Genomic DNA, 26375 nt, shown 5'->3' with positions numbered 1-26375 from the left:
TTGATCATGGTGGGTAATTCTTTTTATATGCTGTTGAATTCGATTTGCTAGTATCTTATTGAGAATTTTTGCATCCATATTCATCAGGGATATTGGCCTGTAGTTCTCCTTTTTTACTGGGTCTCTGCCTGGTTTAGGAATCAAAGTAATACTGGCTTCATAGAATGAGTCTGGAAGTTTTCCTTCCCTTTCTATTTCTTGGAATAGCTTGAGAAGGATAGGTATTATCTCTGCTTTACACGTCTGGTAGAACTCCCCTGGGAAGCCATCTGGTCCTGGACTCTTATTTGTTGGGAGATTTTTGATAACCAATTCAATTTCTTCGCTGGTGATGGGTCTGTTCAAGCTTTCTACTTCCTCCTGATTGAGTTTTGGAAGAGTGTGCGTGTTTAGGAATTTGTCCATTTCTTCCAGGTTGTCCAATTTGTTGGCATATAATTTTTCATAGTATTCCCTGATAATTGTTTGTATCTCTGAGGGACTGGTTGTAATAATTCCATTTTCATTCATGATTTTATCTATTTGGGTCATCTCCCTTTTCTTTTTGAGAAGCCTGGCTAGAGGTTTGTCAATTTTGTTAATTTTTTCAAAAAACCAACTCTTGGTTTCGTTGATCTGCTCTACAGTTTTTTTAGATTCTATATTGTTTATCTCTGCTCTGATCTTTATTATTTCTCTTCTTCTGCTGGGTTTAGGCTGCCTTTGCTGTTCTGCTTCCATTTCCTTTAGGTGTGCTGTTAGATTTTGTATTTGGGATTTTTCTTGTTTCTTGAGATAGGCCTGGATTGCAATGTATTTTCCTCTCAGGACTGCCTTCGCTGCGTCCCAAAGCGTTTGGATTGTTGTATTTTCATTTCCGTTTGTTTCCATATATTTTTTAATTTCTTCTCTAATTGCCTGGTTGACCCACTCATTCTTTAGTAGGGTGTTCTTTAACCTCCATGCTTCTGGAGGTTTTCCAGACTTTTTCCTGTGGTTGATTTCAAGCTTCATAGCATTGTGGTCTGAAAGTATGCATGGTATAATTTCAATTCTTGTAAACTTATGAAGGGCTGTTTTGTGACCCAGTATATGATCTATCTTGGAAAATGTTCCATGTGCACTCGAGAAGAAAGTATATTCTGTTGCTTTGGGATGCAGAGTTCTAAATATATCTGTCAAGTCCATCTGATCCAATGTGTCATTCAGGGCCCTTGTTTCTTTATTGACCGTGTGTCTAGATGATCTATCCATTTCTGTAAGTGGAGTGTTAAACTCCCCTGCAATGACCACATTCTTATCAATAAGGTTGCTTATGTTTATGAGTAACTGTTTTATATATTTGGGGGCTCCGGTATTCGGCGCATAGACATTTATAATTGTTAGCTCTTCCTGGTGGATAGACCCTGTAATTATTATATAATGCCCTTCTTCATCTCTTGTTACAGCCTTTAATTTAAAGTCTAGTTTGTCTGATATAAGTATGGCTACTCCAGCTTTCTTTTGGCTTCCAGTAGCATGATAAATAGTTCTCCATCCCCTCACTCTCAATCTAAAGGTGTCCTCAGGTCTAAAATGAGTCTCTTGTAGACAGCAAATAGATGGGTCTTGTTTTTTTACCCATTCTGATACCCTATGTCTTTTGGTTGGCGCATTTAATCCATTTACATTCAGTGTTATTATAGAAAGATACAGGTTTAGAGTCATTGTGATGTCTGTATGTTTTATGCTTGTAGTGATGTCTCTGGTACTTTGTCTCACAGGATCCCCCTTAGGATCTCTTGTAGGGCTGGTTTAGTGGTGACAAATTCCTTCAGTTTTTGTTTGTTTGGGAAGACCTTTATCTCTCCTTCTATTCTAAATGACAAACTTGCTGGATAAAGGATTCTCGGCTGCATGTTTTTTTCTGTTTAGCACACTGAAGATATCGTGCCAATCCTTTCTGGCCTGCCAAGTTTCAAAAGAGAGATCAGTCACGAGTCTTATAGGTCTCCCTTTCTATGTGAGGGCACGTTTATCCCTTGCTGCTTTCAGAATTTTCTCTTTATCCTTGTATTTTGCCAGTTTCACTATGATATGTCGTGCAGAAGATCGATTCAAGTTACGTCTGAAGGGAGTTCTCTGTGCCTCTTGGATTTCAATACCTTTTTCCTTCCCCAGTTCAGGGAAGTTCTCAGCTATTATTTCTTCAAGTATCCCTTCAGCACCTTTCCCTCTCTCTTCCTCCTCTGGGATACCAATTATGCGTATATTATTTCTTTTTAGTGTATCACTTAGTTCTCTAATTTTCCCCTCATACTCCTGGATTTTTTTATCTCTCTTTTTCTCAGCTTCCTCTTTTTCCATAACTTTATCTTCTAGTTCACCTATTCTCTCCTCTGCCTGTTCAATCCGAGCCGTCGTCGTTCCCATTTTGTTTTGCATTCCGTTTAAAGCGTTTTTCAGCTCCTCGTGACTGTTCCTTAGTCCCTTGATCTCTGTAGCAAGAGATTCTCTGCTGTCCTCTATACTGTTTTCAAGCCCAGCGATTAATTTTATGACTATTATTCTAAATTCACTTTCTGTTATATTATTTAAATCCTTTTTGATCAGTTCATTAGCTGTTGTTATTTCCTGGAGATTCTTCTGAGGGGAATTCTTCCGTTTGGTCATTTTGGATAGTCCCTGGAGTGGTTCGGACCTGCAGGGCACTTCCCCTGTGCTGTGGTGTATAACTGGAGTTGGTGGGCGGGGCCGCAGTCCGACCTGATGTCTGCCCCCAGCCCACCGCTGGGGCCACAGTCAGACTGGTGTGTGCCTTCTCTTCCCCTCTCCTAGGGGCGGGATTCCCTGTGGGGTGGCGTGGCCCGTCTGGGCTACTTGCACACTGCCAGGCTTGTGGTGCTGGGGATCTGGCGTATTAGCTGGGGTGGGTAGGCAAGGTGCACGGGGGCAGGAAGGGCAGGCTTAGCTCGCTTCTCCTTAGGTGATCCACTTCAGGAGGGCCCCTGTGGCAGCGGGAGGGAGTCAGATCCGCTGCCGGAGGTTTGGCTCCGCAGAAGCACAGAGTTGGGTGTTTGCGCGGAGAGAGCAAGTTCCCTGGCAGGAACTGGTTCCCTTTGGGATTTGGCTGGGGGATGGGCGGGGGAGATGGGGCTGGCGAGCGCCTTTGTTCCCCACCAAACTGAGCTCTGTCGTCCGGGGGCTCAGCAGCTCTCCCTCCCTTTGTCCTCCAGCCTTCCCGCTTTCTGAGCAGAGCTGTTCACTTCTGACCTCCCAGACGCTAAGTCGCACTGGCTGTCGGAACACAGTCCGTCCGGCCCCTCCGCTTTTGCCAGCCAGACTCGGGGGCTCTGCTTGGCCGGCAGGCTGCCCCTCCGCCCCGGCTCCCTCCCGCCAGTCCGTGGAGCGCGCACCGCCTCGCCGCCCTTCCTACCCTCTTCCGTGGGCCTCTCGTCTGCGCTTGGCTCCGGAGACTCCGTTCTGCTAATCCTCTGGCGGTTTTCTGGGTTCTTTAGGCAGGTGTAGGTGGAATCTAAGTGATCAGCAGGACGCGCGGTGAGCCCAGCGTCCTCCTACGCCGCCATCTTCCAACCTCCCCCGGTTATCTTGTTTTTAATTGTGATATTAAATAACATGACTAATAACATAAAATGTGGCATCGAAACCATTTCTAAGCGCACAGTTCCGCAACACTGAGCATGTTCACACTGTTGTGCAACCATCACCACTATCATCTCCAGAACTTTCCATCTTCCCAAACTGAAACTCTGTCCCCATTAGACACTAACTCCCCATCCCCCTTCCCCAGCGCCCACCCTCTCCTCTCTGTCTCTATGGATCTGGCGGCTCCAGGGACCTCGTAGAAGTAGAATTACAGGGCAGTTGTCCTTCTGTGACTGGCTTTGCTCACATGATGAGCATCATGTCCTTCAGGTGCGGCCATCCTGTAGCAGGTGTCAGGATTTCCCTCCTTTCCAAGGCGGAATGATTCTCTGTTGTACATCTATACTACATTTGTTCATCCATCCATCTGGCGATGGACATTTGGGTCGTTTCTACCACCTGACTTCTGTGAATGAGGCTGCCGTGAACATGGGTTTGCAAATATCTATTTGAGTCCCTGCTTTCCATTCTTTGGGGTATTCTTTTGAGATTGCTAGATCATATGGTAAGTCTGTGTTTAATTTTTTGAGGAACCTGGCAGCTGCACCATTGTACATTCCCACCAATGATGCCCTAGGGGTCCATTTCCCCACATCCTCACCAACACTTGATATTTTCTGTTTTTGTTCTTTTACAGTAGCCATCTTCAGATGCGTGAGCTGGTAAGTATGTTTATCTTTTGACATTTTTTTTAATGTTTATTTATTTTTGACAGAGAGAGAGAGAGAGACAGAGCATGAGCAGGGGAGGGGCAGAGAGAGAGAAGGAGACACAGAATCCGAGGCAGGCTCCAGGCTCTGAGCTGCCAGCACAGAGCCCGATGCGGGGGTCGAACTCACGGACCATGAGATCATGACCCGAGCTGAGGTCGGACTCTCAACCGACTGAGCCACCCAGGAGCCCCACTGACTCTCTTTATAAAGTACATTATCCCATGCAAAAATTTTAATTTTAATTGTGATTTCAAAGATCTATTGGACACTTTGAAAATATATGTAAGGTTAATAGGTATATATATTTCTCTCTCCATTGTAAGAAAAGGAAAGGGAGGGGAAAGAAAAGAGAAGAAACCTGTGTCTGACCACAGAACATTCTAGACTCCCCAAAAGGGCCTGCCCTCTGTATCCTTACAGGGCTGCTGGGCCACGCCTCCTTGCTTGCCCCACTCGCCTGTAGGGTGAATGAAGTGGCAACCACAGATCCAGACAGCATGTTTTCCTTACTAACTCCCCATCAGCTACTCATAGCACACAATTTTGTGAGATTGGATGATGCCTGCTTTGCTATTTCGTAGACTTTAGCTGTATTAGAAAAAATATCAAATATTGTCTGTCTCCATAAATCAAAGCCTGCATATATATTTACATTTAAATTGCTTTCGGGGCGCCTGGGTGGCGCAGTCGGTTAAGCGTCCGACTTCAGCCAGGTCACGATCTCGCGGTCCGTGAGTTCGAGCCCCACGTCAGGCTCTGGGCCGATGGCTCGGAGCCTGGAGCCTGCTTCCGATTCTGTGTCTCCCTCTCTCTCTGCCCCTCCCCCGTTCATGCTCTGTCTCTCTCTGTCCCAAAAATAAATAAAAAATGTTGAAAAAAAAAAATTAAATTGCTTTCTTTTTCCAAAGAACTCAAAGCTGTTATCTTACATAATGTTAATATGAGTTCCTGCCAGGAAGGCAAGTTGAGGTTAGGGAAGGAAAACGCCCACGACAGTTATGATTCCAGGCCTGCTTTTTGTCAAGGACAAAGGAGAGTGACCGAAACTATAGTTTCCATTGTGCTGCTGCCGCTTACATCCCCAATTTAATTAAACATGCACATAGCTATTTTCTTTACAGTCAAACTTCACTGAAGGCAGGTGACACATTTTTACAAGTAAGATTATTTTTTAAAACCTGCTTCCCAGGGCACCTGCGTGGCTCAGTTGGTTAAGCGTCCAACTTCAGCTCAGGTCATGATCTCACAGCTTATGAGTTTGAGCCCTGCGTTGGGCTCTGTGCTGACAGCGCAGAACCTGGAGCCTGCTTTGGATTCTGTGTCTCCCTCTTCCTCTGCCCTTCTCCCGCTCATGCTCTGACTCTCTCTCTCAACAATACGTAAACGTTAAAAAAAAAAAAAAAAACCTGCTTCCAAATAAAAGCTTCACGGGGTACAATCACAAGCAGCCCGGGAGGGGAGGGCAAGGGAGAGGCCTGACTGTGTATAAGAGTTGGAGGCGCTCAAGCTGGCAGGGCCACACGGCTGAACACTCCACATCCTGCCATCATGGAGGTTCTAATGTACTCTCCCCCAGCCTAAGTCACCATTATCACAGTCTGCACAGAACTTCCCCCAATCCCCGAAAACACACACACACACACAAAACAAACTATCCAGGGTTGTCAGCAATTTGTCCCCATGGCACATGAGCTAGCAGGACACAAGCATGATTGTTCCCAGCCCTGAAATCCCAGGTCTGGTCCACAGCACTGTTCACTCCAAGGGACACTCAAAGCACCTGTTTTTTTACTTTCAGACCCTCAAATGTGTCCCATGTGGGCCCAGCAAGGACCAACTGAGCTCAGGGGTGGTCAGGCACAAGGCACCTTTTACTCGTGGAGGGCTTCCAGGGTCTAGGTCCTCTGTGAGCCAGGTTCCACCCACAGACACCCGCGTTTGCACAGAGAACAGGGGCAGTCAGAGACATCTGTGGCAGGCTCCAGGCGACAACAAAATCCACACCCAAAACACACTCCCTGAACTACCTGGGGAGACCAGGAGCAGTAGGAAAACAGGCGCGCCCCGCACATGGGTCCTCCCACAGCTACCCGGGCCCACCTGCAGACTCCGTGTGGCTTCAGGAGAAGCAGTACAGGGCAAAGCCCCTGTGCAGGTGTTGTACCCTAACCCCTCCCTTAGTATTTGAAGGCCACGACCCAATGGCACACTGCCCCAGATCTGCTGCCATCACACAGCACACAGGTCTCTCCTGGGCAGGGCATGTGGTGGAGGGAAGCTCACGTTCCCACCCCTCCAGACCCAGCTACTGGCGGGGCTCAGAGCTCTACCTGAAAACACAAAGTACCAGACATCTCTTCTCTTCCTGATGAGAACAAAACAGGTGGTCTAAAGGATGAACGGCTTCCTGCTGGGGGAGCAAAACTAGGCTGAGGGATGTGGCAGTTCCAGCCGGAGTCGGGGCACCCGATTCCATCACCTACTGTTGTAAAGCTGCTGGTGAGCAGCCGTAAATCCTGGGTACAGATGCAGATGTAGACGCAGACACACACACGTGCATATAAACGACGTGTTCCACTTCCGTTAGGTTTCCATTAACCTTTTAATCACGCCCAGAGAAGTTTCAGCTCCACAACTCTCTTCGCGAGCATCAAAGAAAATGAACCTCACCCAGAATGTTCCCTCCACATGGTGAGCCCCATCCGCGGTTAGCAGGGTAGAGGCAAGCCCACACCCACAGCTGCGTGTCGGCTGGGACTCGCACACTTACCATTCACGCAGGTCTCAGACGGTCTGCAGAGGCCATCCTCGAACAAACAGCCTGGGGAGGAAAGACAAAAGAGAAATGAGTCAGCGCTACAAAGAACAGTGCGGCTCTCCAGGGCCATTACAGCCACTGACTCCCGAGTCTCGAAGAAACGACGCGGACACACACAGGCTCTTTGGATCTGACTTCGTTGAGATAATGCAGATGCTAGAAAGCAGCAGGATACACAAAAGAGAACGGCAGGTTAGGAAGAGGTTATTAACTATGAGGGGACCCACCCCCTGGGTCACTGTACAGTCTCTGATTGTTAATTTGCTCACTGGGGAACTGCTGTAAAATCCACAGAGTTGAAGCATTCCCTGAAACAAATACGGGTTGAGGAAGGCACAAAAACAGGACTGGAGAAGCTACGAAAGCAGCTTCTGTTCTAGAAGTAGAGGAGCAGCATCTAACGGGACAGCGCTGCCATGAATTCACAAGAATAAGCAGTTTCACTGTGCCCTTACAACAATTCAAGAGAGAGATCTTACAGTCCCCGCGCTCCCTGGGAGAAGCCCACAGGCCCGGAGCACAAACCCAGGGAGATGCCCCTCAGTCAGCCACCTGGGCCTCAACTCAAAGCAAAGGGTCTGCTTTCCTGAAGCAACATATAATCTCATGACAAATATCACGTCCTGTCTTTGTCTGGTTGGAACACACATCGCTGCCCACTTCATCCACGAACTGACCGCGTGCTGCTGTCTGTCTGTTACTGCGCCCCTGTTCCCCACTCCCCCTGGCTCTGCCCCCTGGGGCCTCTCATTCACAGGCCCTCCCCACTGAGTACCCACAGCAGGCCCTGTGAGGTGGGAAAGGTACAACAGACTGGAAGGAAAACTGCCAAGAACCATCCAAAAGACGGTTAGCCACCACTGAGAGTTAGCAAGACCTGCATCCAATCTTGTTCCCCCAGAAGTAGTGACCCTGAGAAAGGCAACGGGCCCATCCAGTCTCAGTCTCATGAGCAGGACAATCAGGCTGCCTGATCTTTAAGACTCAAGTCCAGCCACCCAGGAGATGGTCTCTGCCGGAAGAACAGATGCAAACCACCCAGGGTCTCGCAAGGAGCCTGGGCAGTCTGGTCGCCCCTCCCACTGCCCCAGATGCTCAGAGGGCCACATGCTCCCTTCTCTATGCCCAGGACCATCCCAGCGCATTGCCAGTGCCACAGAAGACCGTGGAGGAGCAGCCCCATGCTCAGGCCCACCACTCACTCACATTAACAACCCTGTTTGTCACATGGAACTTGCAGATGACAGACTGTGAGGAAAGGCAGCAGGAAGAAGCCTTTCCCCACTTCCTGTGCTGCTCTAATCACAGCTGACAATTAGACTCAATTGGAAGGAGAAACGCACCGCAATTAACACTTGAATCCTGACCCTCAACAACCTGCTATCTGCGCGTGCCTCATTCCATCCTTTACAGGGAACTGGTTAAAAAATGCGGCAGAGAGACTTCTACCAGCAGTATTTCAAGTTGTTTATCAGCAGAGCTGCAAGCGTTAAGCATACTCCACCCCACCATGCAATATGCTAATTTATTTGTGTTGTTATCTGCTCTAAAATTAAGAAAGGCCATATTTCATTTTACGTGTCAGCCACCTACTAACACTAATTACGACCATAAATCATAGAAAGAAAAAGACATCTGTGTGAGACACTTGGCCCCGCCCCGTGCTCTCCATCCGACACACTTCCTTCTCCAGCGGCACCCACCTCCCTCTCCCTTGGCAGGCTGGGCACGGCTCCAAAGTCGATTTGTTCACACAGCAATCTCACAGTCGAGCTCGTGAATGGCCTCAAGACCAGGTGCGACTCCAAAGCCAGGCAGTTAAACCTGTGAAGCAGGCCCGTGAAGCAGTCCATCTTGGTGCCCAGAGCTTACAGCCAGAATTGCTCAGCTTTGATGGTGGTATCCCCCCTTTCCATGAAAACAAAGGCAGCATTTCCAAAATGCTCAAACTGCTCCCTTGGCTGACCACCCAGAGACCAGCTGTGAAGGTGGGAACACCCCTTATGCATCTATCCACAGATTTCCCTCCAGCTTCAGAACACACACGCACGCTGACAGATACACACAGGCAGACACATCACACACACTCACAATACACTCACAGATGTGCATACCAAATCTTTTTAGTCCTAATTCTGCTTCCCCTTTATTTTCTCAGAATACTGCGCAAGATTGCGTCACCACCTTGATGCCTCTTTTTCTTTGCCTATTCAAACAGAAAAAGATCCAGCAATTCTGCAGAGCCAGGCCAGCTCTGCCTCCCATCATTCCTGAGACATTTAGAAAGGGTTTTGTATTTTGTGGTGGAAAGAGCCCACACAGGCAGGATTCCCACGCCCTGGCCAGTTAACTGCCGACCCACAGCTGCACGAATCCCCACTGCAGCCCTTCCACTCGGAGGGTGTCCCCTCCAGACTGGGATGCTGCTGTAGAGGGGAGAGTGGCCTGAAAATCGAAGGCCCCAGCCCAGCAATCCGCATCACCAGTATTCCGCCCACCCACAGGCAAGCTGACTACCCTCCAGGGTCTGCTCTTTCCCAAGCTCCCTCCCTCCCACAGGTGTTTGCAGAGGCACTGAGATGGATGCCAGTGCACACTAGCAGAATAGGAGAGGTTCTGTGACCGAATGTAAGAAAAAGATCAAAGTAAAATGAATTCTCTCACCAAACAATAAAACAGGTTGTCTCTCAGATGGACCATATGAACAGGAGCAGTGACTGTATCTTGTACAAAGCCACTGGGACATGGCTTAGAACCCAAGTATTCTCAGGAAATCTTCTTAACACTGAGAGCTGATGGGGAGCCTGGGTGGCTCAGTTGGTTAAGCGTCCAACTTTGGCTCAGGTCATGATCTCACAGTTTGTGAGTTCGAGCCCCACATCAGGCTCTGTGCTGACAGCTCAGAGCCTGGATCCCGCTTCAGATCCTGTGTCTCCTTCTCTCTCTACCCCTCCCGGCTCGCACTCTGTCTCTCTCTCTCTCTCTCTCTCTCAAAAACAAATAAACATTAAAAAAAATTTTTTTAAAGACTGAGAGCTGATAATGCTACTAAGCCAAGAAAGATTTAGTATGACAGCCAAATAAAATGATGACAAACTCCAGCTGGCATGCGAATTCTACTCAAATGCACGTTAATAACTAGTATAACAAGTACGTTATCTCTTCGCAAAGGCAATCTTTCACAAATAACGGAGTCTTCTCATACATAGTTCTCTTACTTGATCACTCCCCCTTCTCACTGAGCACTCCCAAAGCAAACAACAACACAACGTAATGACTCTCCCAGTTGCCTACTGCAATGCCTACTCCCATTTTGCAAAAAAAGGAAACCTGGACTCGAGAAGGTTAAGAATATACCCACAGTCTGACTCAAAGCCTGGTCTCTCTCCCCCCCCCCCCACACGTGCTTTCTCCACTACTGCAAGCTGTTCCAAGTAAGAGGGGTGGGTCTGCGTCCACACAAGGGTTCACCAGGGCAGACACAGGCACATCACACCACTGGGACCTTACTTGGTGGAGCCCTCTGTCCAGATCCCAGCCCGCAACTCTCATTCCTTCTCCTACCTCCACCTGCAACCTTTGCTCTTCGGTGGGCCTGGAACACACCCAAGGAAAGAAAAAGGCAAATCTCTGCCAGTATCTGGCCCGTGACCACACACACGTGCACCCTTGGCGGGAAGGAGAGCCCCTGCTCCTGCTCACTGCTTCTCCTTTTACCATATAGCTCCTCCTAAGGCAGTACCACTGGGCTCCTGCTTGCCCGTGGCTCTGCTCCTGGCCTCCACACCCTGTCTCAGCTCCCTGGAGCTTTGCAGAGCAGCTCCCACCCCAGCAGGAAGCGATGGGAGGCCTCACAGAGCAGCCAGATGGTGACACCTGGACTCGGGTGCCTTCAGCCACATGCAGAAACGAAGGGTATGGGCAAAGCGTGTCTGTCCCGGGGCCCATCCTGCCAACAATTACCAGGAGCACCACCCCAGAGTAGTCAACCTGAGGCGTGTCTCAGAGCAGACACTGAAGTAGATAAACAGTGGCAGACAGGTCCAGGCACAGGGCACACCCCCTGGCTGCACCTCAGGGGTTCCCAGGAGTGGACAGACATCATTTATTTTGTTGGTTTTTGATTTTGGTCTTGATTTGGTGTATACATTGTTTGTTCTCCACTAACCCAGACCATTTTCTCTGGGAGCTGATTCTTGGCTCTCAGACATCTAAATAATCTAAAAGCTGCAAGACGGTGCGTGTGTGTGGTGATTTGTACAGGAAGGCTCATGTTTAAGCCAAGGTGAGCCATTGGAACCAGGCAATGAACAGATCTGACTACCTCAGTGCAGCGGGAAAGCCTTCCCAGCTGCAGCACCGGCAGGATATTGGGTGACCCTTTGTGGCAGGTTCTGGGTTGCAGTCTCCACCACAGCAGATGCCAGGTGAGGGAGGACAGCTCTTGGTTCACAGTGGTCCCCAGTAAAACCTCAGACCTGGAGGTGGGCACAAACACCCTTTTTCAGCTCCATTTCACCCCCCGCAGGTGGGCTTTCACAGTTTCTATTCTTCCCGTTCCTGTTCGTCCTCTGCCAGGAGTCCCAGCTACCCCAAGAGTCCCTGGAGCACAGCGCTCAGTAAATTGGGTGATTTAATGCATGAAGAATCACTCCGGGGCGTGCAGGGCTGAGAAACCGAATAAGAACTCTCCACTGCCCCAGCTCCCAAATGTGAGGAGTCCACACCTCAGCAACATTCCCTTGGTTCAAATACTCCTCGTACTGGAAAAGTGGCATGAAAACACAGTGAACGGCTACAGGTATTTGGTAATCAATATATTCACCCTCATTAAGTGAAGGCCGAGCGCCCCGAGAGCATGCAGGGAGGCACTGTGCCCTGTCCTGGACCAGGAGCCTGGCGGGCCTGGCCCACTCGCTAGGCAGCAGGAGGTGTCCTCCCACGAGCAGACAGAGGTCCAGGGGAGTGGCAGCTGGGTGCACACATACGGTGGCAGTTCTCTCTCCTCCACCATGACCTCCGGAATCTCCAGGTCAGAAGGGCAGCCCTTCCAAAAGCAACAGGAGCAGGTGCTGGGCTGGTCTCTGCTGAGGCAGGGGGAGAGCACAGGCTCCGGTGAGCTGCAGGTGGAGGCTGAGGGCAGCCTCACCCCTGCCCCTGACAGCTGCAGGGGAGAAAGGAAGTTCTGAATAAGGTGTCAAACCAATTTCACAGAAGCCTATAAAGCCCAGGTGATGTGAGCTGGCACCTGACAGTGTGAAACGGAGTATCAGCTGGTGCCAGGCAAAGTCTGAGATAAAGGTCACCTGGACACCGGGACCCAGGGTCTAAGCCGTCACCTGCTGTCTCTACCAAGCATGTGTCTTCTTTGAAACCCACCAGCCACTGACTGCACTCACTCACTCACTGTAGTCACTGAGCAGTTATTCGTCAGAGGCCCCTATTTTACAGCCGGCAGCAGGTAAACCATCAGTAGAAACAGCCTTCTTTAGGTTTCCCACTCACACCCCGGTCGGCATAGCAACAGCCTGAGTCATGTAAATGCCAAGAAGCAGTCTCAGGAAAGACACTCAAGTCCTCACAGCTGCCTCTGGGAAGGTGTTTCATACTTCAGTACCACCTTTTTGCAAGAAACATACACAGAATTCGTAACTTCAAAAATATAAGGCAGGGACTAAGTCAGTGGAGCATTCAACTGTTCATCTCTGGGTCACGAGTTCGAGCCTCATGTTAGGGGTAGAATTTAAATATACATTTATAATAGCAAAGTTAAATAATATAAACCTTACTTTCCTTTCCCAGCTAACTTGCACTAGAAGCCTCACCAGACACCCACACTGACCACTGTGCCCAATGTGCTGCAGAGCTCACTGCCCGCATCCCCCACAGAGCCCCACGTGCTCTGTTTTTTGTTCCTGACTTTGTGTACCTGTCCTGGCTTGTCCAGGCCTTTAGAAAAGAGCAACTGTGCCTTGAGCCCCATGAGCCCCCAGTCACTGTGTCTAGTGGAGCCCTTCAATAATCTTATCAATTTCATTTCAGTGCCAGAATTTATCAAAACAGTGATTCTCACCAAAGCCATTTTATCAGTCTCTCCCAGGTAGAAAACAGTAAGGACTGTGAAAACATGAGGTTCTGGGGAATTACATTAAATTATACTCTTTTAGAAACGGCATTAGCAAAGAAAAGTAAGGTGTAAGATTTGAAGAAATATTCTTTTTAAAAGTCATCCTCATTTTTAACATCCATCCAGAGTGAGGAAGTATTGGCCTGGCTCTACCCCATGGTGGACGCACAGCCTTGGCAAAGCCTCTCTGGATCAGTTGTCTCAGCTGCGAATGCGGGGGGGGGGGGGGGGCCGCGGGGAGTTCCCTGCACTCAGCAGGTGTGAAGATAAAGTGCCCATAGTGCCTGGCACAGGGTCCTGCTGTCATTGCTCCCAACATCGCCATGCCATGGGCACAGACCCACATAACCACAAATTCCGTACTCTCACGGTAGTTTTCCTGAACATTTCTATCACATCAAAAGCAAAAATGCATTTAATCAGATGGAGTATCCAAGCATGGATAGAAAACCTTTTCCACATTAAGAACTGCTTCTTTTAGAATAGACCCTGAACAACAAGCAAGAGAATAAAAAGCCTCAGACCAGAGGCTGGGATGCCGTGCACTTCTAGGAGCTGTGCACTTCTGGGAGCAGGAAGCAGCCCTGAAACCAGCGCTCAGACACCCCTCATCTCAGCAACCTGCACTGAAGTCACAATATCTTGTCTCCTTCCCCCAAGATCCCAGATTAAAGCTGTGGTCCTGATTCCAAAGACAAAAGAGAAAGAGAGAGGAGGGGGAGAGGAAGGGAAGGTGGGGAGGAGGAGGGAGAGGGAATGAGAAGGGAACAGGAAGGCGGCACTGTGATGTCCCTCCCAAAGCATCTAGAGGTTTGGGGCTTTCGGGGTAGGAGGGCTTCTACCCATCATGTTCATCCCAGTGCTGTCTGGGTGCAGAAACCACAATCCAGGACGCTGGTGATCCCACTGAGAGGAAGAAGACAGTCTCCAGAGCCAAAGAGCACATGGGGGTCTGAGACCAAAGCCATTCACAACTGGTGTGTATTACTATGGCCTTACAGTCAACTGCCCAGGAGCAACTGAGAGCTGAAATCTGTTCTACTGTAGGCTTCACAGGCACTGCCTGCTGCAAACCTTCAGGGTAACTTCTCTCACCTCATTCTGTGTGACAGGGTAGCTGCAGGCTCAGTGCCCCTCCACATCCATGCTTCCTTCCCAGCGGGGGACACAGCGAGAAACCCACACAAACACAGGCAAGCTGGTGCCTGTCAGTGAGGCGGGCTCCGGGGACCAACACAAATCACCAGGTCATGACAACTGGTCCTCCCTAGTCCAGCTCCCCACAACTTTGCTTGGTTAACTCTGTCCCTGAAGGTGACATCTACATTCATCAGGGGCTGAAAAGGCCACGGTCTGCCACACATCTTTTGTTTCTGCAAACAAAGTTCTTGTCTGAGGCAGGGGCCACTACCTTGAGGCAGTTCCTGCTGGCCCACCTATCCACAAAATCAGCTTCTCCGAGAGGTTGGTTAAGCATCCAACTCTCGGTTTCAGCTCAGGTCATGATCTCACAGTTCGTGAGTTTGAGCCCTGTATTGGGCTCTGTGTTGCCAGCGTAAAGCCTGCTTGGGATTCTCTCTCTCCCTCTCTCTCCTCCTCCCCTACTCACATGCTCTCTCAAAGTAAATAAGTAAACTTTAAAGACAAAAATCAGCGTCTCGCACACAGAGAACTCCATACCTGTTCTGGAAGGGGGCTCATGAGCCAGGACCTGCCAACCATCAAGTCCTATGACATTTTTCAAAAATAAAGAAAAACTAAATTCTTATCTCGAGTAACTCCCTTGATTTCAAGTTCTTCATTGCATATACTTAAGAATAAGAATAAATTGTTCCAAATTCAAGATATCTACCAGAATTCTGTGTTTTATTTTTAAGGTGCAGGAGTTAATTGTTGGGAAATGTGTTGTGAACACCGTACATCTTGCTGTACTACTTTGATGGGCTTCAACTCTATGTGTTCTGAGTGCTTTTTTGACTGGTTCTTTGTTTTTTGTCCTCTACTTCCTGAGATGGAATAATATCTTCAAAACAAGCATTATTTTCTTGAATTGTTCTTTGGGATTAAGAAAGCATTTCTAAGCTTGTTTCCATAGATACAAAGCTAAAGGAAAGCTTTGGGAAAATATCTAATGAGGAGCCTTGAATGTCAAATACTGAGAGTGCAAATAGCCACTTTGTAAGGAGACAGATATGGGGAAGCAAACTCAGAGAACCCCATGGGGACAGTCAGGAACATGCCCCAGATCGAGCAGTATTGAAGGCCAGGATAAAGTGAACTACGTGAAAACTAGGATTGCTGAGAGGTGGCATACATGGGTGACACAGCCAAACTTTCCATTATATGTGAGATGCGTGGCTTGAAGAGGAAACAAGATTGTTGGCAGTGCTGGATTGACTTATCTGGTTTCCAGGCCATTCTTGATGCACAGACCACTACGATAGTTGTATAATCTCAGGACCCTCCTTAGTAGACTTAAGTCATTTTGTCATCATCACATGATAGATCATGGTATTTACCATATTTCATATCAACTGGGGGTCCTGATAAAATATACATTTGATCCCCTAGACCTGCCATGGAGCCCAGAGTTATGCATTTCCAATAAGAAGTAAGGGTACAGCTTGTAGAAATAATTTTAATTAAAAAACTTACATCAAGGCAGCCAGCAGGAGGTGGAAAAAGCAGTAGGAAGAGGATTAATGATGGCCAACAACAGCTGCGGGAAATGGCCAACAACCCCTCACTTTCCAGCATGGTCCCTGAGGGTCGGCCCAGCCTTGATGGAGAGGAGATGCCCAAGAAGCACCCAGGCTGAGGCAGTGGCAGCGGCAGGGACTCAGTGAGGAGGAAGACACGGGGGAGCAGGGACACGGGTAGAAAGGGAAGACGGTGGCATCACTGCCCCAGCCACCTAGTGCCACTGTCCACACTGGTGGACTGGTTCCTGCACCTCCCGGTGGCAGAATCAAGGCCAGCCCCGGCTCCTGGCCCCACCTTGGACTCCGAGACAACACCCCCTGCCGCCCCCTCCCCGTCACAGGCACACACTCACTGAGCTCCTGGGCCAGGCCTGCCTGCCCTCTGGGCTACTTGAACAAACAAATCAAAGCACACCTGGTGGAGGGTCCAAAACATCACTACCAGTAGGGGGATAAAGCAACCAAAGTCCCAACAATGGAGAGCAAGTAACACACGCCAAAAAACGCCTCCTGAAGGCCCTGGACAGTGTATGACCTTCTTTAATATGGTAGTGCTCACAGGTACAGGGCACATAGCAAGGTTTTAAAACATGTAAGGGACAGAAAACTAGCCAAAATGACGAAACAGAAGAATTCTCCTCAAAAGAAATCCCAGGAAGAAATGACAGCTAAAGAACCGATCAAAACAGATATAAACAATATAACAAGAATTTAGAGTAATAGTCATAAGATTAATAGCTCGGCTTGAAAAAAGCATAGAAGACAGCAGAGAATCTATTGCTGCAGAGATCAAGGAACTAAAAATTAGTCATGATGAATTTAAAAATGCTGTAAATGAGGTGCAAAATAAACTAGAGGTGGTGACAGCCAGAATTGAAGAGGGAGAGAGGAGATAGGTGAGATAGAAGATAAAATTATGGGAAAAGATGAAGCTGAGAAAAAGAGAGATAAAAAAAAATCCTAGACCACGAGGAGATAGAGAACTAAGTGATTCAATGAAACGGAATAATATCCATATCATAGAAATTCCAGAAGAAGAAGAGAGAGAGAAAGGGGCAGAAGGTGTACTTGAATAAATCATATCTGAGAACTTCCCCAATCTGGGGAAGGAAACCAACACTGAAATCCAGGAAGCACAGAGAACTCCCTTCAAACATAACAGGAATCGATCTTCTGCATGACATATTATAGTGAAACTGGCAAAATATAAAGATAAAGAGAGAATTCTGAAAGCAGGTAGGGACAAACGGGCCTTAACCTACAAGGGTAAACACATAAGGGTAGTAGCAGGCCTATCTCCTGAAACTTGGCAGGCCAGAAGGGAGTGGCAGGAAATATTCAATGTTATGAATAGGAAAAATATGCAGCCAAGAATCCTTTATCTAGCAAGCCTGTCATTCAGAATAGAAAGAGAGATAAAGGTTTTCCCAGACAAACAAAAACTGAAGGAGTTCATCACCACTAAACCAGCCCTACCAGCAATCCTAAGGGGCCTCTGTGAGTGTTGCAAAGACCACAAAGGACCAGAGACATAGCTACAAGCATGAAACCTAAAATAACACAATGACTCTGAATCCATGTATTTCAATAATAACACTGAATGTAAATGGACTAAATGCTCCAACCAAACGACATAGGGTATCAGAATGGAATAAACAAGACCTATCTATTTTCTGTCTACAAGACCCATTTTAGACCTGAGGACACTTTCAGATTGAAAGTGAGGGGATGGAGAACCATCTATCATGCTACTGGAAGTCAAAAGAAAGCTGTAGTAGCCATACTTGTACCAGACAAACTAGATTTTAAACTAAAGGCTGTAACAAGAGATAAAGAAGGGCATTATATCATAATTATGGGGTCTATTCATCAAGAAGAGCTAACAATTACAAATGTTTATGCACCAAATTTGAGAGCACCCAAAGGTATAAAACAATCATAAACATAAGCAATATTATTGGTAAGAATGTGGTAATTGCAGGGGACTTTACTATTCCACTTACAACAATGGACAGATCATCTAGGCAGAAAATCAGTAAAGAAACAATGTCCCTGAATGAAACACTGGACCAGATGGACGTGACATATATTCAGAGCTTTTTATCCTAAAGCAGCAGAATACACATTCTTCCTGAGTGCACGTGCAACATTCTCCAAGACAGACCACATACTGGGTCACAAAACAGCCCTCAATAAATATAAAAGAAGTGAGATCATACCATGCACATTTTCAGATCACAATGCTGTGAAACTTAAAATCAACCACAGGAAAAAGTTTGGAAAACCTCCAAATGCATGGACATTAAAGAATATCCTACTAAAGAATGAATGGATCAACCAGACAATTAGAGAAGAAATTTAAAAATATATGAAAACAAATGAAAATGAAAACATGACAGTCCAAACCCTTTGGGATGCAGCAAAGGCAGTCCTAAAAGGAAAATACATTGCAATCCAGGCCTATCTCAAGAAACAAGAAGTATCCCAACTACAAATCTAACAGCACACTTAAAGGAACTAGAAGCAGAACAGCAAAGAAACACCAAGGCCAGAAGAAGAAGAGAAATAATAGGGATCAAAGCAGAAATAAACAGTATAGAATTCAAAACAAACAAACAAAACAAAACAGTAGAGCAGATCAATGAAACTAAGACCTGGTTTTTTGAAAAAAATAAATAAAATTGATAAACCCCTAACCAGACTTCTCAAAAAGAAAAGAGACAGGACCCAAATAGATAAAATCACAAATGAAAATGGACTTATCACAACTAATCCCTCAGAAATACAAACAAGTATCAGAGAATACTATGAAAAATTATATGCCAACAAACTAGACAACCTGGAAGAAATGGACAAATTCCTAAACACCCACACACTACCAAAACTCAAACGGGAAGAAACAGAAAATTTCAACAGACCCACAACTAGTGAAGAAATTGTATCAGTTACAAAAATCTCCCAACAAATAAGAGTCCTGGGCCAGATGACTTCCCAGGGGAATTCGACTAGACATTTAAAGCAGAGTTAATACCTATCCTTCTCAAGCTGTTCCAAAAAGTAGAAAAGGAAGGAAAGCTTCTGGACTCATTCTATGAAGCCAGCATTACCCTGATCCACAAACCAGACAGAGACCCCACAAAAAAGGAGAATTACAGGCCAATATCCCTGATGAACATGGATGCAAAAATTCTCAACAAGATACTAGCATATCGAATTCAACAGCATATAAAAAGAATCATTCACCATGATCAAGTGGGATTCATTCCTGGGCTGCAGGGCTGGTTCAATATTCACAAATCAATCAATGTGATATACCACATTAATAAAAGAAAGGATAAGAACCATATGATCCTGTCAATAGATGCAGAAAAAGCATTTGACAAAATACAGCATCCTTTCTTAATAAAAACTCTCAAGAAAGTTGAGATAGAAGGAACATATCTAAACATCATAAAAGCCATATATGAAAAGACCACAGCTAATATCATCCTCAATGGGGAAAAACTAAGAGCTTTCCCCCTGAGATCAGGAACATGACAGGAATGTCCACTCTCACCACTGTTGTGTGACATAAGTGTTGGAAGTCCTAGCATCAGCAATCAGACAACAAAATGAAATAAAAGGCATCAAAATTGGCAAAGAAGAAGTCAAACTTTGACTTTTCAGATGACATGGTACTCTACAGGGAAAACCCAAAAGACTCCACCAACAGGCTGCTAGAACTGATACATGAATTCAGCAAAGTCTCAGGGTACAAAATCAATGTACAGAAATTGGTTGCATTTCTATACACCAATGATGAAGCAACAGAAAGAGAAATTGATCCCAAGAAACTAATCCCATTTACAATTGCACCAAGAACCATAAAATGCCTAAGAATAGACCTAACCAAAGATGTAAAAGATCTGTATGCTGAAAACTATAGAAAACTTATGAAGTAAATGGAAAAAGATACAAAGAAATGGAAAAACATTCCATGCTCATGGATTGGAAAAATAAATATTGTTAAAATGTCAACACTGCCCAAAGCAATCTACACAATCAAATTGCACTGGCATTCTTCTCAAAGCTAGAACAAACAATCCTAAAATTTGTATGGAACCACAGAAGACCCCAAATAGCCAAAGTAATATTGACAAAGAAAACCAAAGCAGGAGGCATCACAATCCCAGACTTTAGCCTCTACTACAAAGCTGTAATCATCAAGACAGTATGGTTTTGGCACAAAACAAGACACATAGGCCAATGGAATAGAATAGAGAACCCAGACTTGGACCCACAAATGTATCACCAACTAATCTTTGACAAAGCAGGAAAGAGTATCCAATGGAAAAAAGACAGTCTCTTCAGCAAATGGTGCTAAGAGAACTGGACAGCAACATGCAGAAGAATGAAATTAGACCATTTTCTTATACCATACACAAAAATAAACTCAAAATGGATCAAAGACCTAAATGTGACACAGGAAGCCATCAAAACCCTGGAGGAGAAAGTAAGCAACAACCTCTTTGACCTCATCCACAGCACTTTCTTGCTCAACACATCTCCAAAGGCAAGGGAAATAAAAGCAAAAATGAACTATTGGGACTTCCTCAAGATAAAAAGCTTCTGCACTGCAAAGGAAACAATCAACAAAACTAAAAGGCAACCGACAGAATGGGAGAAGATATTTGCAGATGATGTATCAGATAAAGAGTTAGCATCCAAAATCTATAAAGAACTTACCAAAATCAACACACAAAAAGCAAATAATTCGGTGAATAAATGGGCAGAAGACATGAATAGACACTTTTCCAAAGAAGACAACCATATGACCAACCAACACATGAAAAAATGCTCAACATCACTCATCATCAAGGAAATACAAATCAAAACCACATTGAGATACCACCTCACTCCAGTCAGAGTGGCTAAAATGAACAACTCAAGAAACAACAGATGTTGGCAAGGATGTGGAGAAAAAGGATCTCTTTAGCACTGTTGGTGGGAATGCAAACTGGTGCAGCCGCTCTGGAAAACAGTGTGGAGGTTCCTCAAAAAATTAAAAATAGAACTATACTATGACCCAGCAGTAGCACTACTGGAAATTTATCCAAAGGATACAGGAGTGCTGATTCATAAGGGCACATGTACCCCTACGGTTATAGCAGCACTTTCAACAATAGCCAAATTATGGAAAGAGCCCAAATGTCCATCAACTGATGAATCGATAAAGAAGATGTGATTTATATATACAATGGAATACTACTTGGCAATGAGAAAGAATGAAATCATGCCATTTGTAGCAACGTGGATGGAACTGGAAGGTATTATGCTGAGTGAAATAAGTCAGTCAGAGAAGGACAGATATCATATGTTTTCACTCATATGTAGATCTTAATAAACTTAACAGAAGACCATGGAGGAAGGGAAGGGGGAAAAATAGCTACAAACAGAGAGGGAGGGAGGCAAACCACAAAAGACTCTTAAATACAGAGAACAAACTGAGGGTTAATGAGGGGGGTGGGGGAGAGGGGAAAGTGGGTGATGGGCATTGAGGAGGGCACTTGTTGGGATGAGCACTGGGAGTTGTATGTAAGCCAATTTGACAATAAATTATATTCATAAAAAAATAAAATAAAAAACTTGAGTGTCTTGTAGGCAGCATATAGATGAGTCTCGCTTTTATACCCATTCTGTCACCCTATGTCTTTTGATTGGAATATTTAGTCCATTTACATTCAAAATAATTACTGATAAGTATATACTTTTTGACATTTTGTTACTTGTTTTATGCTTGTTTTTGGAGTTCTTCTCTGTCCATTTCTGCTCTTGCTGTCTTCCTTCACAGTTTGCTCTCTTAAGTAATATACTTGGATTCCTTTCTCTTTACTTTTTACATTATCTGTTTATCAGTTTTTGATTTGTAGTTACCATTAGGTTTATATATAACATTTATGCATATACCAGCCTATATTAAGTTGATGGTTGCTTAAGTATGAGCTCATTCTTTGCTCCTCCACACACCACATTTTAGGTATATAGTCATACTTTACATCCTTTTATTTTGTGAGTCCCTTGACTAATTTTTATAAATAAACTTAATTTTACTGCTTTCATGCTTCCTACTTTTCTTATTCCACCTAAGGACTTCCCTTTCCACTCAGAGTCCCCTTTAACATTTCCTGTAGGGCTGATTTAGTGGTTATGAACTCCTTTCACTTTTGTTTGTCTGAAAAAGTCTTTATATCTCCTTCTTTTCTGAATGACAGCCTTGCTAGATAAGAGTATTCTTGGTTGCAGGGTTTTTCCTTTCAGCACTTTAAATATATCATGCCACTACCTTCTGGCCTCCAAAATTTCTGCTGCAAAAATCAGCTGCTAGCCTTACGGGGTTTCCCTTGTATGTAACTGTTTTCTCCTGCTGCTTTTAAACTTCTCTTTTTATTACTATTTGCCATCTTAATTGGTATGGGCCCTGGTGTGGACCTCCTTGGGTTGATTTGGCAGGGGGGGCGGGGGGGGGGGCTCTCTGTGCCTCCTGGACCTGGATGTCTATTTCCTTTCCCAGATTAGGGAAGTTTTCAGCTATTATTTCTTCAAATACACTTTCTGCCCCTTTTCTCTCACTTCTCCTTCTGGGACCCCCATAATGCAAATGTGATTTTGCTTAATGGTGTTGCTGAGTTCCCTTAATCTATTTTTTAGGATTTTATTTTTAAGTAATCTCTACATCCAACATGGGGCTTGAACTCACAACCCTGAGATCGAGAGTTGAATACTCTACTAACTGAGCCAGCAAAGCCACCCCTATTTTCATCTTTTATTACTCATTTTTCTGTTTGGCTTGATTGCTTTCCATTACTTTGTCCTCCAGGTCACTGATTGATGCTTCTGCTTCCTCTATCCTGCTATTTATCCTATCTAGTGTATTTTTAATTTTACTTATTGTGCTCTTCATCTCTGATTGGTTCTTTTTTTATATTTTGTCTTTGTGGAGGGTCTCACTGATGTCCTCCACTCTTTTCTCAAGTCCAGTGAGTATCTTTATGACCATTACTTTAAATTCTCTATCAGGCATATTATATATCTTTGTTTCATTTAGCTCTTTTGTTGTGATTTTGTCCTGTTCTTTCATTTGGGACATATTCCTCTGTCTCCTCATTTTGTCTAATTCCCTGTGTCTGCTTCTGTATGTTAGGAAAGTCAGCTGTGTCTTCTTCTCTGGAAAGTAGTGGCCTAAAGAAAAAGACCAGTGGTGCCCTGTAGTGCAATGTCCCCTATTCACCAGAACCTAGCACTTCAGAAGTGTCTCCTATGTGTGTTTCGTGTGCCCTACTCTTGTGGTTGAGACATGTTTGCCTACAGTCCAGTCACCTAAAATGGTTCTTTTGCCTGTTGTGGACAGGGTTTGGTCCCTGGGCCAGTCTGGGTTCCCCATCAGCTTGAGTTGCATCAGACCAGGCATTTGCCAGAGATGTAGTAGCAACTAACTGAAGGATGCTTTCCCTTTGTTGTTCTCTGAGAAGTTTACTTGGTGAGCAGGGCCTGCAGTCAGACTAGCTATGTGCCCCCAGCCCACTGCTGGGGCTGTAGTTGAATTGGTGTGTCTTCAAGGGCAGGGACTCAGTTTCCTCTAGCTCTCCTGGCTCTCCCAGAGCTGAGCTGGCTGATTTTTAAATTCCAGGTGTTAAGCCCCATTGGTTGTCCAGCCTCCCTGGTTTTCAAAGCCAAATGTTATGGAGATTTGTTCTTCCCATGTGGGTCCCCCATGACTGGGATGCCTGGCATGCCTGGTGTCAAATCAGTTCCTCTCCCTTCCCACACCCATGGTGTCCCTCCCTCCCACAGTCAGTCCCACAGGTCCCTTTGGCTCCCAACCTCATCTCCATCCTTCCTACCCTCCTCAGTGTGGTCTCTTCTCAACATTTAGCTGTGGACAGTCTGTTCTGCCAGTCTTCACGACATTTTCTGGGTTGTTTACACTGATGTGGGTATCATCTAGTTGTATCCGGGGCACAAGGTGAACCTAGGGTCCTCCAACTCTGTCATCTCCAGAAGTCCCACATAAGAATTTTATCAGAGGATGAGCTTGATTGGTTTTAGGAAAAGTCTGAAGTGAATCTGAACGTAATTTTTTTGTCCTGTTTAACTTGTTACATTTCAACATCAGTGTGTTTGTACATCCCACTCTACGCTGTAGATAAAATGACAGAACCAAGAAAAAGGATTTAAAACTATATCGGAGTAAAACTCACCTCAGGAATTATCAACCTCCAACTGGCAATAATGTCCTATAGGACACATGCCCTGGTATGTTAATAAGTACCTTTCAGAAAAGGTTGGGAGTCAGACACATTTGAAAAATGTCAGCTGAAATTTAACAGGATTCTCCTCTGCAAGACTTCTCAGAACCTTCAAAGCTGCAAAAGGCCATGCTTTCTTCTTAAGAAGGGTACCACAGCTGATGTTTGCCAAACTACTTGAAATGCAATCCTTGGGGCGCCTGGGTGGCACAGTCGGTTAAGCGTCCGACTTCAGCCAGGTCACGATCTCGTGGTCCATGAGTTCGAGCCCCGCGTCAGGCTCTGGGCTGATGGCTCGGAGCCTGGAGCCTGTTTCCGATTCTGTGTCTCCCTCTCTCTCTGCCCCTCCCCCGTTCATGCTCTGTCTCTCTCTGTCCCAAAAATAAATTAAAAAAAAAAAAAAAAAAAAGAAATGCAATCCTTCATCACATGTTACCTCAGTGGAATAGAGGAAACTAAACCAGAGAATTACAGTAAAGATGTAGAAGTCATCCTGCCTAAAAAGCTCTCAGTCTTGAGGACCAGAGGACTTGTTAAAACATGGATTGCCGGTCCCATTCTCAGTTTCTGGCTTAGTAGATGTGGGGTAGGCCCTGAGAGTCTTCAATTCTAACAAGTTCCTGGTAATGCCGATGCTCCAGGACCCCATTCCTAACACAGCTGGTCAGGTAGAAAGTTTCTCAAACGTGTCCAGTAGGAACCAGTGTGGTGAGAAGCTCCGGTCCAATTGCATTTGGAACATTCTGTGCCCCGATGTCCCTCTCTAAGAAGTTAAAATGTAGGGGAGCCTGGCTGGCTTAGCTGGAAGAGCAGGCAAACTCCTGATCCTGGGGATGGGAGCCTCCACGTTAGGCATAGAGATCACCTAAAATAAATACTTTTTTTCTAATAAATGAAATTCATATGTGTATTGGGTGCTAAAGATACTGGGAGTTCTTCCTGTAATGAGAATTTTATCATTTGTTTAGTCTAGTATTTTCTATTTTCATTATTTTGACATCTTTTAACCATGACATCTTTGTGCATGCACACATAAACAAGTAACAACCCACTTTCTGAGACCACACAGGGAATATGATCACTATTTCCTCATGAAAATAATTCTTTCCTCTATAATCTCATCCAGGTTAATTTATTTTATTCTCAAATCCTTTCCTGTCCTCTGTTGAGGCCAAGCAAACAATGCACTGCTTAGCGCCTTCTAATATCTCAGAACCGTTTGGTCTTCTAAGTACCAGCAGACAGCAACCACAGCTCAGAAGGCCCAACACTTGGCTTCCTTCACCCAGGACATGATTAATGGACTAATTGTAAGTGTGAGAACAGCCTGCCTTCTGCCGGGTATCCCTGTGGTTAACCCCATACAATCCAAGGGCAAGGTTTTGTTCTTTCAAATCGTCCCACATTCTAGGTCTGGGAGGCAGGAATCCTGGAAGAAAACAAATTTGCTTAAAACTGTTGGGATTTCGCACAAGCACACTAGCTACTCTTGTTTTGTGGGTAAAAAGCACAGCTGTAAGCTGTGAGAAAGTTCCGTGCCTGAAGGAGCTACACCTGTTTCCAATGAGGCATCATCCCTGGGTGAGCCACTCAGCTGTGGGATATACACCAGCCCAGATAGAAATATCACTCATGACTAAGGAGGAAATCCATGTTGGGATAGTTCTGAATATTTTAAGGTTTTATTCTATTAATCGTAAGCTTATCTCCTAGAAACCTCCATTACAAACCCTTACAATACTTAGCATTATGCAGAGCAAAGCTTCTCCCTCTTGAAATGAGATAACAAACCACCCAGCAAAGTGATAGGTACACAGTATCTCTTAGTGAATGCATGTTCCCTTCCCACCCCCCCTTCCACAGGACAGCCTTTCCAATGTGTAAGTTTGTTCTTCTTCAACTTAAATATGCCCAATTATTTCACATGATATGATTTCATACCATTTTGCCAATCTAACTTCTCCGCTCTCAACACTGCCTGTCTCATGTGGATCTACCCTAGGATGGGTGCACTCATCAGAATTAAACAGAGGTTCAGGAGTGGTACAGCCACCTGGGTGGACAGACATTCTTTTCCCTTGTTCTGACTCTTTCCTCCTACCATGA

The 26375-nt window shown here is 45.5% G+C and overlaps 1 protein-coding gene across 5 annotated transcripts in view; it reads right to left on the bottom strand.

Moving 5' to 3' along the window:
* The window catches only part of PTPRN2 (protein tyrosine phosphatase receptor type N2), an 831667-nt gene that overhangs the window by 735097 nt on the left and 70195 nt on the right, over positions 1–26375 (bottom strand). For all 5 annotated transcript variants that reach the window (XM_058723632.1, XM_058723627.1, XM_058723630.1 and 2 more), the window contains exon 2: positions 7108–7158. In XM_058723632.1, coding sequence (XP_058579615.1) covers positions 7108–7158 — 51 coding nt within the window. The remainder of the gene's footprint in view (positions 1–7107; positions 7159–26375) is intronic.

Source organism: Neofelis nebulosa, chromosome 4 (genome assembly GCF_028018385.1).
Source record: "Neofelis nebulosa isolate mNeoNeb1 chromosome 4, mNeoNeb1.pri, whole genome shotgun sequence".
Taxonomy (NCBI): Eukaryota; Metazoa; Chordata; class Mammalia; order Carnivora; family Felidae; genus Neofelis; species Neofelis nebulosa.
Note: the sequence above shows the minus strand (reverse complement) of the source record. Positions and strands in the feature narration are given on the sequence as shown.